Source organism: Podarcis cretensis (genome assembly GCF_951804945.1).
Source record: "Podarcis cretensis genome assembly, chromosome: 16".
NCBI lineage: Eukaryota > Metazoa > Chordata > Lepidosauria > Squamata > Lacertidae > Podarcis > Podarcis cretensis.
The window spans coordinates 5608988-5626854 of NC_137186.1; the positions used below are offsets into that span (position 1 = coordinate 5608988).

General features: G+C 48.7%; 1 protein-coding gene across 2 annotated transcripts; it reads right to left on the reverse strand.

Moving 5' to 3' along the window:
- Positions 1-932: 932 nt before the first annotated feature.
- On the reverse strand, positions 933-14165 carry CIART (circadian associated repressor of transcription). Of its 2 annotated transcripts, none has more exons than XM_079958204.1 (6): positions 14024-14165; positions 7785-8364; positions 6693-6768; positions 3553-3631; positions 2851-2980; positions 933-1729 (listed from the first exon to the last, which is right to left on the reverse strand). In XM_079958204.1, the coding sequence occupies exons 2-6, from the start codon at positions 8352-8354 to the stop codon at positions 1154-1156; spliced, it is 1431 nt and encodes a 476-aa protein (XP_079814330.1). In that variant the 5' UTR covers positions 8355-8364; positions 14024-14165; the 3' UTR covers positions 933-1153. The 2 variants fall into 2 exon arrangements, with proteins under 2 accessions (XP_079814330.1, XP_079814329.1); XM_079958203.1 differs by lacking the exon at positions 14024-14165 and adding an exon at positions 11577-11597.
- Between the last annotated feature and the right edge of the window lie 3702 nt (positions 14166-17867).

Consider the following 17867-nt stretch of genomic DNA (forward strand, 5'->3'; position numbering starts at 1 on the left):
ATTGTCAACTTTTACCAAAGATTGGAAACTCCTTATAGACTTTTTGCATGAAAAAAAACTTATGATATCTGGGGGTTTGGGGAAAGAAGAAAATATTGGTTCATAGAAAGAGGAATTGTTAGGTGTTATTTTGGACGTTTTGAATAATTTTCTCCATATAGCTAACAAGAGAACTGGAAGTTTCCTTCCCTCTTTTCCTTCGTTTCCTCCTCCCCCCTCTGCTTTTCATCCTTCTTCCCCCCCCCCTTTTGATGTGTGTTTTTATTTAAGATTACTTTTTTTCTCTTTAAATAAAAATATATTGGATATTCCATCTTAATGTTTCTATTAAAGGTAAAGGCAAAGGGACCCCTGACCATTAGGTCCAGTCATGGCCGACTCTGGGGTTGCGGTGCTCATCTCACTTTATTGGCCGAGGGAGCCGGCGTTCAGCTTCCGGGTCATGTGGCCAGCATGACTAAGCCGCTTCTGGCGAACCAGAGCAGCGCACGGAAACACCGTTTACCTTCCCGCCAGAGCGGTACCTATTTATCAACTTGCACTTTGACGTGTTTTCGAACTACTAGGTTGGCAGGAGCTGGGACCGAGCAACGGGAGCTCACCCCGTCGTGGGGATTCGAACTGCCGACCTTCTGATCGGCAAGCCCTAGGCTCTGTGGTTTAACCCACAGCGCCACCTGCGTCCCTGAACGTTTCTATTATTTTCCTTCAAATCTGAACAAAATATATTGGTGGGGATAAGAAATCTGCACTGGTTGCAGATTTGCTGCTGAGCCAAGTTCAAGTTGTTGTTGTTTCTTTCTTTTATTCCAAGGAAACCTAGTTGCTCTGAACACTCAGGAAAAGCATGTTTTTTTTTTAATAAGTAGGTTTGCAGGTGATGCACAAACAGTGCAGGTCAAGAGAGAGAAAGCAACACACATAACAAAATCTCATTTGGCAACCATTCGCGGTGCCTTTTATTGAAACCAAACATGTGCCACTCCTGTCCTGGTGAACGGGAACCAGTCTATGGCATTGCCCCTCCGACACACATGAAATGCTTTTAAGTTAAAAAAGAAAAGGCAGAACATTTGTAAAAAGGGAAGGGGAGAATGGGATGGAGAAATAAAATAAAATTCACACATTTCGGGAGATGCCTGCCAGGCGGGCATCAGGAATCGCAGTGGTAGGCGGGTTTCCCGTCGCTGGCCGCCATGTGCCCCTCGCCCGATGTAGGCAAGTGGGGCAGAGACCGAGAGAAGCTGCTATGGGGCCCTTGAGCAAGGCAGCTGCCTGCCGCCGTTGCGCCTGGCAGGCTCTGACACCGAGGGGGCTCCCCTGGGCCCGGGTGCAACCTGTCGGTGTGGCGGCAGCTCATGGAGAGATGGGCGGGCGTCGAGGAGGTGGGGCGGCCATAGGGGTTGTTCTGGAGGAAGACGACGAGCCCGTAGGCAGTGCAGTTTGGCCCCAGCAGGGTCTGCCCGAAGACGGAACTGGCCCGGCTCACGTCCGCGTTCCCCAAGGGGGGCGTCGAAATGGGCGAGGTGTGAATCCACGTCAAGTTCATGGCGGGCCAGTCGCCGCCCAGGAAGCGGGAAGACTCCCCCAGTGGAGCAGCGGCTTTGTCGCCGGGGGAAACCAGGTCCCCGAGGTGCGTCTGGGGGAGTTCCTCCGTGGGGGGGCTTTGCGTGGGGCCCTGGCCGGACGGCAGCCGGGTTTCGGGGAGGTTCTCCTCCATGGATGACTGCTACGCAAAAGGAAAAACAACATGGCGTCAGAGGTTGAGAGGCACAAGACAGAGAATCTAAGTAGAGCTTGTTGGATCAGGCCAAGATCAAGCCTTTTTATGTAAATACCTGCAATTTTTTATCAATTTTAGAGTACTAAAATCCAATATAAACCACATTTTATAATAATAATAATAATAATAATAATAATAGTAATAATTTATTATTTGTACCCCGCCCATCTGGCTGGGTTTCCCCAACCACTCTGGGCGGCTTCCATAAAAACCAAAAATACATTAAAATATCACAGATTAAAAACGTCCCTGAACAGGGCTGCCTTAAGATGTCTTCTGAATGTTAGGTAATAATAATGATAATAATAAATAATAATAATAATAATATGGTATTTATACCCTGCCCATCTGGCTGCGTTTCCCCAGACATTACTAAAATCCAATATAAACCACATTTTATAATTATTAATATTAATAAATAATAATAATAATAATAATAATAATAATAATAATAATAATAACAACAACAACAACAACAACAATTTATTTATACCCCAGCCATCTGGCCGTGTTTCCCCAGCCACTCTGGGCGGCTTCCAACAAAATATTAAAAATACAACAAAACGTCACACATTAAAAACTTCCCGAAACAGGTCTGCCTTCAGTCTTTATCAATCTCAGATTACAATTCAAATATGTATCAATCATAAAGCCAATTGTACATTTTGTGTGGCCTCCCGCGTGCTAGATTTCAAAATGAGATGATGTTATTTCACTCTGCTTCCGAAATTTTAATTAATCCAATTACATTCAGCCTTGATCTTAATCCCTTATTAACAACTACAGAGTTTTTGACTTCCATTTGTATTAACACATTTTATTTCAGCAAGAGGAGTTCTGTATCCCATATATTAATGTCTGTGCAGTTGAGGGAGTTGGGTGTGTTTAGTCTGGAGAAGAAGAACACGTAAAAGGTTGTTCCAGGGAAGATGGAGCAAGCCTGTTTCCGCTGCTCCAGAACCTAAGACCTGAACCAATGGATTCAAGATAGTGGCTGATTATTTTTCCTCAACCCAGCTCAAAAGAAATACAGGAAAGAGGAAGGAGAAGAGTCTGCTGTATCTCACCTCGGCTGTATCGCACGAATCCTGCGTTGCGGCCACACCGCAGTCAGCACAAGCATTCCTCACGGCGATGTGAGGGAACCAGAGTTTCAGCATCCTCTCCACCTGCAGCAGAGTGCCGAGGTAACGCTCCCTGGAAAAGGAAAAAAAGGAGGACAAGTTCGTAAACACCTGAGGGCCAGGCAGCCAGAAGCCCTGAAGAGCAGCTGTCATGTCACACAGTTGGCAACAATGGGCTAGATCAGGATTTTCCAAACTTGGGTCTCTAGCTGTTTCTGGACTACAATTCCCATCATCCTTGACCTGCTATCTAGGGATGATGGGAACTGTAGTCCCAAAACAGCTGGAGACCCCAGTTTGAGAAACTCTTGAGAAAGATGGATCAAGAGCCTGACTTAGCATCAGGCAAATTCCACAATTCCTCATTGAATCGGTCCATTCTTTCATACCATGAGGACTAGAATCTTGCTATTATTTTTAGGGGAATTGCACAGCACGGAGGAAGTGGACAGAGGAGTGTTTTCCTCCTTTTCTCGTAAGACTAGAACTCTTGGCGATTCAATGAATTCAATGATTGGAAAAAGAAAAGCTCTTCTCCACAAAGAGCATAAACTATGGAAACCCTTCCCATTTAAAGATTAAATCAGCCTTTAAATGCCGAACCGGAGGGGATTCCTTCCTCTCCCTTTGCTGCAAGGTTCTTACCCCATTTCTGGTTTCTGAAGGACACCAATGATGCGCTGAATACGGTCCATGGCTACGCTCTGCTGGAAACTGCTTAGCCCTGGAAAAATCAAAGAGAGAGAGAAAGAGAGATTAGTCCACATTTCCTGGGCATTCAAAGTCTTCTCCTGATCAATGAAGGTTCACAGAGGCAGACACAGGAAGATTCATGTTAAAGCAAGCAGCCAGGGTGCTCACCCACTGCGTCCCCCATCAAAAAGTGTCCCCTTAGAGACCCCAAAATTTACCATCTGGGGAATGGGAGCAGGCAGTGCGTGGGTTGGAAGATATCCCACCAGCCCTGCCATGCAGGAATTCTTATACTTAATATTATTGTTTATTAATTTTGCATATTATTAATTTTGCATATTGCAGCCCACAACAGAAATCAGAACACAAAATATGCTACGGAAGAAGAACAAACCAATACTGCTTCCCTCCCACAAATTCATTTAAAAGGCCGGAGAATATTGTTCAGCCCAAAGTCTGGTTATAAAAAGGTAAAGGGATCCCTGACCATTAGGTTCAGTTGTGGCTGACTCTCGGACTGTGGCACTCATCTCGCTTTATTGGCCAAGGGAGCCAGCGTACAGCTTCCGGGTCATGTGGCCAGCAGGACTAAGCCGCTTCTGGTGAACCAGAGCAGCGCACGGAAACGCCGTTTACCTTCCCGCCGGAGCAGTACCTATTTATCTACTTGCACTTTGACATGCTTTCGAACTGCTAGGTTGGCAGGAGCAGGGACCGAGCAACGAGAGCTCACCCCATCACGGAGATTCGAACAGCTGACCTTCTGATCGGCAAGTCCTAGGCTCTGTGGTTTAACCCACAGCTCCAGAGGAACATTTTTGCCAGGCACCTAAAGATACGCAATGAAGGCCCCTGCAATGTGGAAATGTTGCATCTGCTCAGCTGGCAACACCTGCTGAGAGGCCACTGGGAGCTACCTAGCTGAGTGTTGTTGGCACTGACCAGAAGCAACTCCCCAGGGTCTCAAGGCAGGGGGTCTATCCGCAGCCCCACCTGGAAATGCTAAGGTTTGAACCTGGCGCTTTGCACGCGCAAAGGAGGGTCTCTCCTGCTGCTCTCGCCACAAAATAACAGCATGGTTCTAGTCCTCATGAAGGCAGGGCTGGTTGAATTGGGAACAGAGGACGCTGCCTCCTGCCGAGTCGGACTCCAGGTGTGATGCTCTCCCACTGACCTACAGCTCTTTCCTTAAACGTAAAGCAGGTTTCTAGTCCTCATGGTTCAGATTTAAGATAGGAAGCTGTATTATACAGAAGCTTTGCTCAACTACCTTAATACTGCCTGCACGGACTGGCAGCAGCTCTCCCAAGGCTGCAGACTGGGGACATTCCCAGCCAGGGGTGCGAATTTAGACTAGCTAGTACACACACTTCCATCAGGCAGCTGTAGCTGCATCCTCAGAGCTCAGGGGCGGATTCCCAAGCCAGGCAAAAATGCTACAGGACAGGGGAGAAAGCCCAGGGCTGGGAGGGTGCCATGGCCTCGGGCAGTGTCCTGAGGGCCAGAAACAGAAGCTCTGAGGGCCACACACCTGGATTCGCCTCTGCAACGAAAACCGGGTTGCATAACTTTTTGGCGTAACTCCCCCCAGGGGAATGACGATTGCTAAATCCTCACTTTTTTCCTTGGCACCCCAACCCTCAAAAAAAGACCTTTCCTCTTATTCTCCTCCGACACTCTACCCTTCTCCTATTCTTCCCTTGCAGAGAAACAGGGAAAGCGTTCGCGAACCCTGCTCCCCTCTCTTGCAATAGCACTGGCAAAACTGTAAAGGTAAAGGTAAAGGTACCCCTGCCCGTACGGGCCAGTCTTGACAGACTCTGGGGTTGTGCGCCCATCTCACTTAAGAGGCCAGGGGCCAGCGCTGTCCGGAGACACTTCCGGGTCACGTGGCCAGCGTGACATCGCTGCTCTGGCCAGAGCCAGAGCCAGAGCCAGAGCCAGAGCCGCACACGGAAACGCCGTTTACCTTCCCGCTGGTAAGCGGTCCCTATTTATCTACTTGCACCCGGAGGTGCTTTCGAACTGCTAGGTTGGCAGGCGCTGGGACCGAGCAGCGGGAGCGCACCCCGCCGCAGGGATTCGAACCGCCGACCTTTCGATCGGCAAGTCCTAGGCGCTGAGGCTTTAACCCACAGCGCCACCTGCGTCCCATCTGTGAGACCCCCCAAAAGCCCTGGAGGGCTGCTGGCAGTCAGTGTAGACAGCACTGAGTTAGATGGTACGGCGGCCTGACTCTTGGTGAGACAGCTTCCTGTGCCCTTTGGAGCTTTTAAGGCAGCAAACTGAAGAACAGAACTGAGAATCTTCCAGGGCAGCCTTGCAAAAAAATTCCTTCATCCCCCAAACTGGATCTTAGAATGCAAGTTTTCTGTGGATGGCTCCAAGTCCAGCCCCCAGGAAGGAAGAGCTTACAGCACATACATAACAGCCACAAAACTGATGCTGCCTTTTTATTTTATTTTATAGGATTTACAGAATCAACGCACTGCAGGGGTTGGACTGGAGGACCTTCAGGGGTCCCTCGCAACTCTAGAATTCTATGACTGGGGGGGGACCCTCAAAGTGGTTTACAATTTTTTTTAAAAGGTTAACAACAATCTAAGGCAGTGGTTCTCAACCTGTGGGTCCCCAGATGTTGTTGGACTACAACTCCCATCATCCCTGAACTCTGGCCTTTCTAGCTAGGGGTGATGGGAGTTGTAGTTCAACAACATCTGGGGGCCCACAGGTTGAGAAAGGCTGGATTCTAAGGCTTTCAAAAAGTTAAAAACAACATTAGACTAAAAACGGATTAAAAGGAGTCTCAACGTTTTGCATGTCAGCATCTAGGCTTGTCTAAGCAAAAATGTTTCCAGCAGGCACTGAAAAGAGTGCAGTGAAAGTGCCGGCCTGATATTCAAGTGGCAGGGAGTTCCAAAGTGGAGACGATTCATTGTACATCTCACATTTGAAGCCTTGCCCCACACCTGGCTGGCGACCACACAAACACAAACAGATGCTCAAATCCGAACCAACAGAAGGGGGGGGGGGAGGAGGAGAAGTTGAATTTTCCCCAAAACTCAAAACATCCAGCTGTCAGGCTCCCTTACCTCGGTCGAAGCGGCCCATCTTCAGCCGGTTGAGAAGCTGCACCAACGGATTAATGAAGCCCTGGAGTTCCAAGCACTGTGGAAAACGGGGATAAAAGGAGAGAAGCGTCAGCAGACTGAAACAGGCAGGAACCTGTAATTCAGGGACCGACCCGTTGCATTTTGGGGGTGGAAGAGATGACCCCTGGGTGTCCCTTCACACTCTGCAAATCCACGATTCTAAGAAATGCAGAGTAATGGGTCCTCGATAACGTGCACAAATTGAGGAAAATGAGAATGGTTTCTCCTTTTTTTACATAACATATACGGCACTAACTAATTTTTAAAGTTGATTTTTAAATTGATTTTACTACCAAGCACGTTCATTCTCATTTGTTTTTTATAACTAAGCACCTCCTCTTAGTTACGAAGACAGGAAAATTGCAGCTAGGACGCTCAACCCCGTAAGCATGACAAATCCTGCTCACAATGTCCTCTCTCGCTGTTACAATACTGCTCGGCATTGCCAAGGGCTGGGCAATACAGTCGCATCTTGGAAGTTGAGCAGAATCAGTTCTGGAACTCCATCCGACTTCCAAAATGTTCGGAAACCGAAGCGCGGCTTCTGATCAGCTGCAGGAAGCTCCTGCAGCCAATCGGAAGCCGCGTTGGACCAAAAGAACGTTCAAAAACCGGAACATTCACTTCCGGGTTTTGATCATTCGGAAGCCAAGGCGTTTGAGATCCAAGAAACGAATTTATCTGTCTTCCAACATTGTGATATACAGTGGTACCTCGGGTTAAGTACTTAAATCGTTCCGGAGGTCCGTACTTAACCTGAAACTGTTCTTAACCTGAAACACCACTTTAGCTAAGGGGGCCTCCTGCTGCTGCCACTCCGCCGGAGCCCGATTTCTGTTCTCATCCTGAAGCAAAGTTCTTAACCTGAAGCACTATTTCTGGGTTAGCGGAGTCTGTAACCTGAAGCGTATGTAACCTGAGGTACCACTGTATCACCTAGCATCACCTATGCACTCCCCGCCCATCCTGGGGACTAGAAGCTTGCATTTTGATTTTGTGAATCGACTGACTCCACCATCTTTGGCCACTGACCTTCTGTGCAAAGATATGGTCCCTCTCGGTCCAGCAAGGAGAGCGTACGTCCTCGCGGTCTGCCACATGGTTCCTTTGCCTTTTTACTCCACGGAGAGGTGGCTGTGCTGCGTATGGGTGGGGCTGGACGCCCCCATTCTGGCATCTGCCGCTCTCTGCCCGTCTCCGGCCAGCGGGATTCCTCCGCAGGCCGCCGTCCGTATCCACCAAGCGGCTATAGTACGCCTCGTCGAGGGCCGCTGGGTGATGGCAGCAAGGTCCCGTAGGCCGCAGCCTGGTCGCAGCCAGCAAGCCGAGCGGCTTCCTCGTCCGGCGATTGCGCTCCCGGCAAGGCAGGCTTGGAGTAGTCCGCCCCAGCGGTTCCGGGGAGAAGAGGAAAGGCTGCCGGCCTGGGTAGGCACCCCTACGGTGCTTCAGGGGCCCCGACTCCTTCTCCGCGTCGCTCCCGCCGTCCGAGAAGACGTCAAAGTCGGCGCTGCGGTCGTCGTCGTCCTCGCTCGTGGCGCTTTCGACAGAGTACAAAGACTCGCCGGAAGAAACGCTCTTTGAGGAAGAATCCATGGCTGCCATTGAGATATATCTGCGGCAAAGGAAAGACATGGGAAAAGTTAACCAACGCAGCTTGCGGACAGGCAGTTAAGAAAACATTTAGCATTGTTACTAACAACAATAACCGATTTTTTACATGGCACTTTTGGAACTCGCTGCCTGTTGACACCAGGAAAATGCTCTTTTTGGAGCCTGCTAAAAACCTTTTTATGTTTAGACGAGCCTCTGTACAGGCAGGTGGAATGCTAAGGCATGTTCCAGTCTGTTTTTTAGTTTATTTATTCCCAGTTTTATTTATTTTGCCTATTTATTAAATGTGTAAACCGCCCTTCCTCTGAAGAGCTCAGGGTGGCTCACAGCACAACAACACAAAATAGAAACAAAATATGCACCACAAGACTGAAACCAGCCCATTATCCCTACTCCCACAAACACCATTTAAAAGGATGTCGAATATTAATCAGCAAAGAGTTGCTTTACTGAGAAGTTTTCTTCCCTTGGTAAACCACTCTGAGGTTTTTTGGATGATCAAACAGAGTAAATCTTGTGAAACAAATAAAATAAGTGTTTGTTCATATCCCGCCTTTCCCCCAGAATGGGACTCAAGACGGCTTGCACAAATTAAAAGAACACAGATAAAATATAAAAAAGCTAAAAGACAGCTGCTAAAAAGTAACTACACTCTAGTAGAATTAAAAACAATATAAAAAAATTAAAAGACACTTGGATTCTGCGCCCAAGTTTTAAGTAATTCCTCAAAAGACAGGCCCTTCCAACCTAAATTAGTAATTACTAATTACATTAGTGATTTAGTCAGCACAGGCCAGCTGACTTTATAAAATGTAAATAATCACATTAAAAAAATGGGGAAGCACTTTTTTTTAGTGGGTAAGCAGCCGTTTTGCAAGCTGGATCAGGCCACCGGCCCATCTAGTCCAGCATCCTGGTCTCACAGTGGCCAATGACCCCCCAAAAGCTGGGAAACGAGATAGACTACCCCTGGACCTGGAGGTTCCATAAGAACACCGGAAGAGCTGAATCAGTCCAGTGATTCAACTAGTCCAGCTTCCTGTTCTCACAGTGGCCAACCAAATGTCCCAAGGGGAAACCTCAAAGAGGACCCAAACACAGGAGCAATGCAGCTTCCATCAACTGGCCTTGAAAAGCACCGCTGCCTCCAGCTGTGTTGACAGAGCACGGCCACCCTGGCTGGCAGCCGTTGGTAGCCTTCTCTTCCTGCATTTAATTTGTCCAATCTTCTCTTAAAACCATCCGAGCTGGTGCGCATCGCTGCTTCCAGTAGCAGTGAGTTCCGCAGTTTAACTGCGCGAAGAAGTCCTTTCTCCTATCCTCTCCAACTCTCCCAACGTTCTGGCATTGGGAGAGAAACTCGACCCACTGTAGCCCTACCTCAAAGGGGTGTCGCTGCACCCTCACTTGTGGGAAGATCTCCTGCACAGCCACCCGGGCAGAGCCCAGAGTATGGGGGAGAGAGAGAGAGAGTGCCACACACCACTCCGTCCACAACCCGGTGACGCCACGACTTCTGCACACAATTTGCCCTGCTAATTGCCCACTGTGTCCTCCCCAGGACTGAACGTAACAACCAGCTTGAAAAGCGGAGGAAGAGATTTGCACCCGCGCCCTGTCCTCCAGGGGTTTGGATCCACAGCGCGCTTCCTGAACAACAGCCTGCCTCGTGGCAGGCCACGCATCCCGTCAAAGTAGGTCAAGGATCGGTGCCAAGTCGGGCTCCGCCAAGGATTCAAAGAACTGAGGGCAGCCTCCCGCAGCTGCTCCTCCTGCTCAGAGTAGACCCACTGTGGTTAACTAACGTGGGTAGATCAGCTGCCACTAGATTCCAAGGGGTGGGGGGAGGATGCAACTCAGGAGCTTAGGCTCCAAATAAGCCCTACTCGAGAGTAGACCCACTGAAATGGACAAATTAAAGTTAGGGGTATTTGATTTCACCGGAAGGATATGCAGCTGTGAAAATGCCCTCCACCCTTGTTGCACTGATAAAGTTTATAGGCTTGGGTGGGTAAGGTTAAAGCCATTGATATAAGCTAAGTTTCTAGTCCTCAGGATCCTGAGCAAAGGGCTAGCTTTAAATAGGGGCAAAGGAAGCTCACTGGGTCCACTCAGCTCAGCAGACACTGACTGGCAGCAGCGCTCCAGGGTTCCAGGCAGGGAGTCTCCCAGCCAGCCCTTCCGGGAGACGCCTTCAGGACTCGAACCCAGAACCGATGATTCACGGTGTAGAGAAAGTGGGCAGAGAAACGGGTTTCTCATTTCTCCTCTCTCAGAACACCAGAACTCGAATTCGGGACAGATAAAAAGCCCTTCTTCACTCAGTAAAACTATGGAACTCCCTCCCACAAGGACCAGCAATTTAGGAGGAGGGGAGGGCTTCCAATGGCTCCTAGTCACAACACAGATGGAGGCGGGAAATGCTGTGACGGAAATAAAGCCATTGGTCCGAGGGAACTCTGCGCACTTAATGCAGGCGTAAGGGATGGGCTAGTGACTCTGATCACATCAGCCTGGCTTCTCTCTGCGCAAGCAGACCATGTGCCCCCACCTCCTGCCTCCGATGATGCGCAGCCAAAAGATACATGCAGCCAGACTATCAAAGAGGCAGAGATTTTCTGCCGCACACATTTCCCCCCACAAATAATTACATCAGCGAGAAAGCCTTTGTTTTGTTTCTGAAAAGATCCTCCTTTTGCCTTGCTTTTCCCTGGGTACCAAAGCTGCAAATCCCATTGGCCATTTGCTTCCCGGTTCCCCATTCATGCATACAGCCCTCCCAGTAAATCAGATCCATTCATCAGCAAATCAGAAGGTGGCTTAACCCTCTGTTGCCCAAGAAGATTTGAGAAGCTCTTTTTTGTGCAGAGCATAAACTGTGGAACTCACTGCCACATGAAGCAGCGACTGCCACTAACCCAGACGGCTTTAGAAGAGGATTGGACAAATTCACGGAGGAGGAGAAGGCTAGGGGCCATGGAATTTGATTTTAAACACACCAAAAAAAGAGAGAACAGTGTGCCTTAACTCTTGTTCTCTGGAAATCTGTCTGGCTACCCTACAATATCTGGGAATATGAGGCAAGACAGTCTCCAGGAATGCTGCAACAGAGCCCAGACCTCTGTCAGGGATTGTAGAAGTTGCAAGATTCCAGCACTGAACTGGAAAAATGATAGGTATTAGCTGACCCCCAAACCACCTTCAATTTCTTACCTATTTCTGGTGGTTGGCATGCTCATGGTAAATAAACAAGGATAAAAATCAGGTATCAGTCAAATTCCAGAAAACGAGCACAGAATATGGAGTAAATCCTATAGGTGAGATTCACTTATCAGTATATAAATAAGTGCACACCTTTTTTTTTTGCTGCTGCAAAGCTGCACACTTACTTCAGAGAAAGCCCCACTGAAGCCTGTGAGGTTTACTCCTGGGTAAAAACACGCTTGAAGTCTGCGCTGCAGGGCAGGCAGGCAGGTTTTGAGTGTTGCTGGTAGAAGCGCAAAAAGTTTCCAAAGAAGGCAACGGGGGCTTACTCCCGAGTAAGCATGCACAGGATCGGGTGCATGAGGAGGAGCCCTTTCCGCCGCTGCTACTACAACAGCTTGCGACTGTTAGCATCCCGTTTTCCCATAGTGGCCACCAACCCAAATTGTTTCCAGAAAGCCCACAAGTGGGTCCTGGAGAAGCAATAGCTGGACTTCAATGCTAAACTGCTCCTGAACAGAGAGGCTCTACTTAGCTGTTCTGGTTAATAACCGCTCATCAAATTATTAGACACTAACTTGTCTAACCTCTCACTGCTGTTGCCACATCTTGTGGCAGTGAAGGTTAATATTATTACTTAATAATAGTAAATGAGCAACATGACACCAACTGTGGAATTCATCGAACAAAAGATGCTATCCTTGTGAATGTATCTAACAGCTTCCTTGAGCTCGCTCTATTCCTGGAAGTGCCCAGATAATGCCAGGAAAGTGAGATTGTGTGTGAGAAATACACAGAACCCAAACTTTCTCCCAGTTTGCAAAAATGTTATCTGTCTGGTCGGCTGGTCCTAAGCGCCACAGGCAAGCAGCTATCGATGAACTTGCAGGCTGCTATATCTATAAAGCCAATGTTTAATATATATATATATATATATATACCCACAAAGAAATCTGAAAAAGTGTTTCCACAAAGCCAAATAAAAGCAAGAGGCTGTAACCATTCACAGGGATCAGGTCCCATCCGGACTTTTTTCCGAGCAGGCAAGCAGAGAATTTCAGCAAACAGGTCAGGATCCACCTATACTTTTAGCATCAGTGAAAGTTATCTATGCATGTGCTGACAAAATCTGCGACACTAAAGCATTAAATGACTGGCAAATTTTTTAAGGTATACCAGAACATGCTCATATTATTATTATTATTATTATTATTATTATTTAAATAAGTCTGCAGACATCAACCCAACAGAGCCTGCAAATCCTTTTCCAGGCAGGACTTAAGATTTTATGACTCGTGTTCGCAAGTTTATAGCATACAATAAAAGGTTTTATTTGCACAAGGCGTAGTAAAAAGAACAGACGCTAGTCTATCTGCACATCTATAGGGAGGGCGCCCCAAAGCTCTGCAAAAGAAGTCAAATCGCACAACTTTGAGCACAACTGCAATTATTTCAAAAAAAAATTACGTATCTACGCTGCAAAAATTAAACAAGTCACAAATAAGTGAGTAGCTGCATAGGATCCAAGCTGGCTAGCCGTCCATTTCGACTTTACTCCCGGGTAGGTATGCAATCCTAGACCCCCGGCCAACCTGGGAATCAAAGCCCGACACAACTCAAACCGACTTTCTTCTGACATAAATGATTGTGACGTCAGTTCAGATGTCAATTCCAATCCTAATGACCTAAAAGGGGGCGCTTTGGATGGGACGACTGTACCTGAATTTCTCCCGATCCTCCCCAATACCGCTAATCCGATCCCTTCCGCTTCCTTCTCCGGCCCCGATTCATCCACCGACCCCGATCTCCCCAATGCAGAGGTCGGAAACACCACCAGACTACGGACGAGTTCCCGAAAAGAAAAGGAACCGAGAGATAATCCGAATTCCTCCTTCTCCCAAATTGCTGCACCGAAAGCTCTGAAATCAGAAAGTGCACTCTGCACGCGCCCAGAGGCAGCTCGCCTTCGCCGCGAATGTTCCGCAGATGGAGAAAACCTGCTTCAATTCTAAAAGCATCATCTCTAATATACACATACGTATTTACCCTCGTATTATAGAATAGTATATAATAAACAAGTAGTATATATATATATTAGTATACACAGTATATATAAAAGCAAGATTGCGGCTCTGAGCCCCCCAGCCTTCCCGTATCCCCGGAAAGCTCTGAAATCAGAAAGTGCACTCTGCGTACGCCCAGAGGCAGCTCGCCTTTGTCGCGATGTCCCGCAGATGCAGAAAACCTGCTTCAATTCTAAAAGCATCTATAATATATACATAGGTATTTACACTCGTATTACAGAATAGTATATAATAAATATATAGTATCTGTAGTACATAGATTAGTATATACAGTAAATATATGAAAGCAGGATGAGGGCTCTGGGCCACTCAGCCGGCAGAATCCGGGCCGGGGCTCCGAAGCGGAGGCTCCCTCCGCAGCGATCCACTCACCAGCTCCTCTCGGCGGCTCTGAGCTGCTGGCTTCCCGGCTCAGCCTCTCCACCAAGGCGGGCGCAGCAGCCCAGGCGCCACGCGGCCACGTGCGGCGCCGCACGTGCTGCCCGGGCCCCGCCCCGCCCGCCTTTCATCCGCCCCCCGTGGAACGCCCAGCCGATACATTGTAGCGCGGCCCTCCCCCGCCTCCGCGTTCCGAGCGCCCCCATTGGCCCTCCGCGCTCCGGCCCCGCCCCATCCCCCCGCCGCCCCGCGCTCCCATTGGCCAAGCCGGGAGGAGCCAGGGCGCAGGCTGCTACATGTGGCCTGCACGGGAGAGAGAGAGAGAGAGAGCGGAGGGCTGGCGGTGGGGTGGCCCGCCCCGTGTCTGGGGCCGGCGGCTTCCGCACGTGGCAGCGGCGTGCCAGCCGGAGTCAGAGAGGCGAGGCGAAAGCAGGCAGGGCGGGGGGGGGGGGAGGAGGAGGAGGAGCCGGGAAAGATCTCTGGGGTGGAGACCCCGACGTGAGAAGAAACATGGGAACGGAGGGGGGGGGGAAGTGGGTAGAGGGATGGTCAGTGGGGCAGAGACCCAAATGTCAAAAGGAACGGGGGGGGGGGTCGAGTGAAGAGCCGTTGCCAATCGCTGGATTTACTTATATAAGCTAATCAAGCTATAGCTTAGGGCCCCTCTGTCTTGGCCCCCCCCCCCAAAAAAAATTAAAGGGGAAAAAACCCCTGGATGTACATTTCTAAAATCTAAGATAAAAAAGAAAATAAAACCTACATACAGTTTGAGCTTAATAATTATTTCACTATTAATATACTTAATTGTATTTCACTATTAATATACTTAAAGGACGAGGGTGGTGCTGTGGGTTAAACCACAGAGCCTAGGACTTGCTGATCAGAAGGTTGGTGGTTCGAATCCCCACGACGGGGTGAGCTCCCGTTGCTCGGTCCCTGCTCCTGCCAACCTAGCAGTTTGAAAGCACGTCAGAGTGCAAGTAGATAAATAGGTACCGCTCCGGCGGGAAGGTAAACGGCGTTTCCGTGCACTGCTCTGGTTCGCCAGAAGCGGCTTAGTCATGCTGGCCACATGACCTGGAAGCTGTACGGCCAATAAAGCGAGATGAGCGCCGCAACCCCAGAGTCGGCCACGACTGGATCTAATGGTCAGGGGTCCCTTTACCTTTACCTTTTATTAATATACTTCTTAATTGTATTTCAGTTCAACCATTACTTGGAGAAAATACATATTTTGTTATGTGCAAATGGCTTTAGACACCTATTAGGTCCATAAATTACCATAATAGCATATATTCAACACACAAAAAACCGTGACAATTTGTTGTTGACAAAGGGCAGCTGGACATATAAAGGGCCCCATTACCTTCAGGAGCTTAGGGTCTCATCAAACCTAAATCCGGCCCTGGGTGTGAGTGAAGGGATGATCAGTGGGGCCGAGACCCAAATGCCTTTAAGGACTGGCCGGTGGGGAGAGCCCGTGGGTGAGGTAAGAATCTGTGGGGCGGCCATGCCTGGCTAGCTCAGTTGGTTGGACTATGAGTAGGCCAAGAGAGAACAGGTTTCTCATTAGGGAAGGGCGGAAATGGGGCAGGAATGATAACATAAGAAACCCACTAGGTCAGATTGTGGGGCCCAGCATTCTGCAATGGTGAGCTGGATGTTCCCAGGAACCCTGCAGTGCAAATGTGTCAGGAATCAGAGGCAGCCCCCCTCTCTTGTTCATCCCCCCAGCAGCTAATATTCAGGGGTAGACTGGCCCTGTATATGGAGGTTCCACCTCACCATCAGGTGGAGAGATTTCGCCTGTGTGAATTTGCTTACGTAATCCCCTTTCAACTAAAAGAGGGGCAGGGAGGCAGCGCTACATCATGTGGCCAGGGCCAGATTTAGGTTCGATGAGGCCCTAAGCTACTGAAAGGGACGCGGGTGGCGCTGTGGGTTAAACCACAGAGCCTAGGATTTGCCGATCGGAAGGTCGGCGGTTCGAATCCCCGCGACGGGGTGAGCTCCCGTTGCTCGGTCCCAGCTCCTGCCAACCTAGCAGTTCGAAAGCACGTCAAAGTGAAAGTAGATAAATAGGTACCGCTCCGGTGGGAAGGTAAACGGCATTTCTGTGCGCTGCTTTGGTTCGCCAGAAGTGGCTTAGTCCTGCTGGCCACATGACCCAGAAGCTGTACGCTGGCTTCCTCGGCCAATAAAGCGAGATGAGCGCCACAACCCCAGAGTCGTCCGCGACTGGACCTAATGGTCAGGGGTCCCTTTACCTTTACCTTTAAGCTACTGAAGGTAATGAGGCCCTTTATATGTCCAGCTGTCCTTTGTCAACAACAAATTGTCGCTGTTTTTGTGTCTTGGATATAGGCTACATGGTAATTCATGTACCCATTACTTACATCATAGAAGCCTACACAACACAACACAAAACAAAACACTGTTGCTGTATGTAGGTTTTATTTTATTTGTTTTTTATCTTATATTTTGGAAATGTACATCCAGTTTTTTCCCTTTAATTTTTTGGGGGCCCCCCAAAAGAGTGGGTCCCTAAGCTATAGCTTCTTTAGCTTATACGTAAATCCGGCACTGCTTGTGGCAACGAAACTCCCTGAAAATAATAATAATCATGCAATAGGTGAAGAAAAAACAAACACTCTCCTTGTCTTTTGTTGGTCCTGAACGTAAGGACCACCCCGTTTCTGGAACCTTTAATTATCACTGTCCTTGTTTTGAAAAGTCCCTTCGTCAGAAATGAAATTGCCGGCTGCGTCAGGAAAGGTATGCACCGGAATTATTTCTAGTCTGCTTATTAAAATGTTCTTGCATTGCCAAGCAAAGAACACAGCTTTGAATAAATAAGAAAAATGGGTGGCAGTTTTAAGCAAGAGGCGATGGTGTTGTTTTATGAGACAGGCTAGGACTGGATCGCTTCTGCAAAACAGGAACTTTTCGAAAAACTACTTCCCTGCTTCAATGGCTGCAGAAGGGAATTAGCTAAATTAGGAGCTGCCAGGCCACTGAGGTCCATCTCGTTCAGGGATAGGCAAACTCCGGCCCTCCAGATGTTTGGAACTACAATTCCCATCATCCCTGACCACTGGTCCTGTTAGCTAGGGATGATGGGAATTGTAGTCCTAAACATCTGGAGGGCTGGAGTTTGCCTATGCCTGATCTAGCTCATTACTGTGACTGACAAGGGCTCTCCAGGGTTTCAGAAATGGGGGGCATTCCCAGCCCTTAAAATGCTACCGGAAAATGAACTTGAGACCTACGTGCATATTCACCGGTGATTTATTTGTGGTGCCAGCAATAAAAAAAATTTTTATTAAAAAAAATGGAACCCCCATGAGCAGGGGCAGTCTATCTCCATTTTTTGCTCATCATTTTTTAAATCATTGCTGATGTGGCCTTCGATGACGCTCCTCCAGATTTCCCTAAGGACCTTTGAAAGCCATTGCCACATCCTGTGGGAGTTCCAGAGGTGAACCTCGTATTGCGTAGAAAACCAGATCTTGCGTAAAGAACTTCAAGGGCAGCTCTGTGGCCTCATGACCCATTTCTTGGGCTTCCTGGAAACATTGCCGGCTGCTGTGGGGTGCTGCCCCAGATGGCCCAGTTGACTTTGATGCTGGAGAGCTCCCACTCTGTTGTTCCTGTAATTCCTGCCCCCCCCCCACTTTCCACAGAGCCAAACCTGTTGCTCCCCTGTCTTGCTGCCCCATAGCCAAGCCCTGATTCCACCTCTCAGCTCCTCCCCACTGATCCAAGCAGGTCAGGATGTTCCAACAGTCTGACACAGTAAGGCTCTTCCAGCAATACCTTGGGATTTTGCTGTTACGCC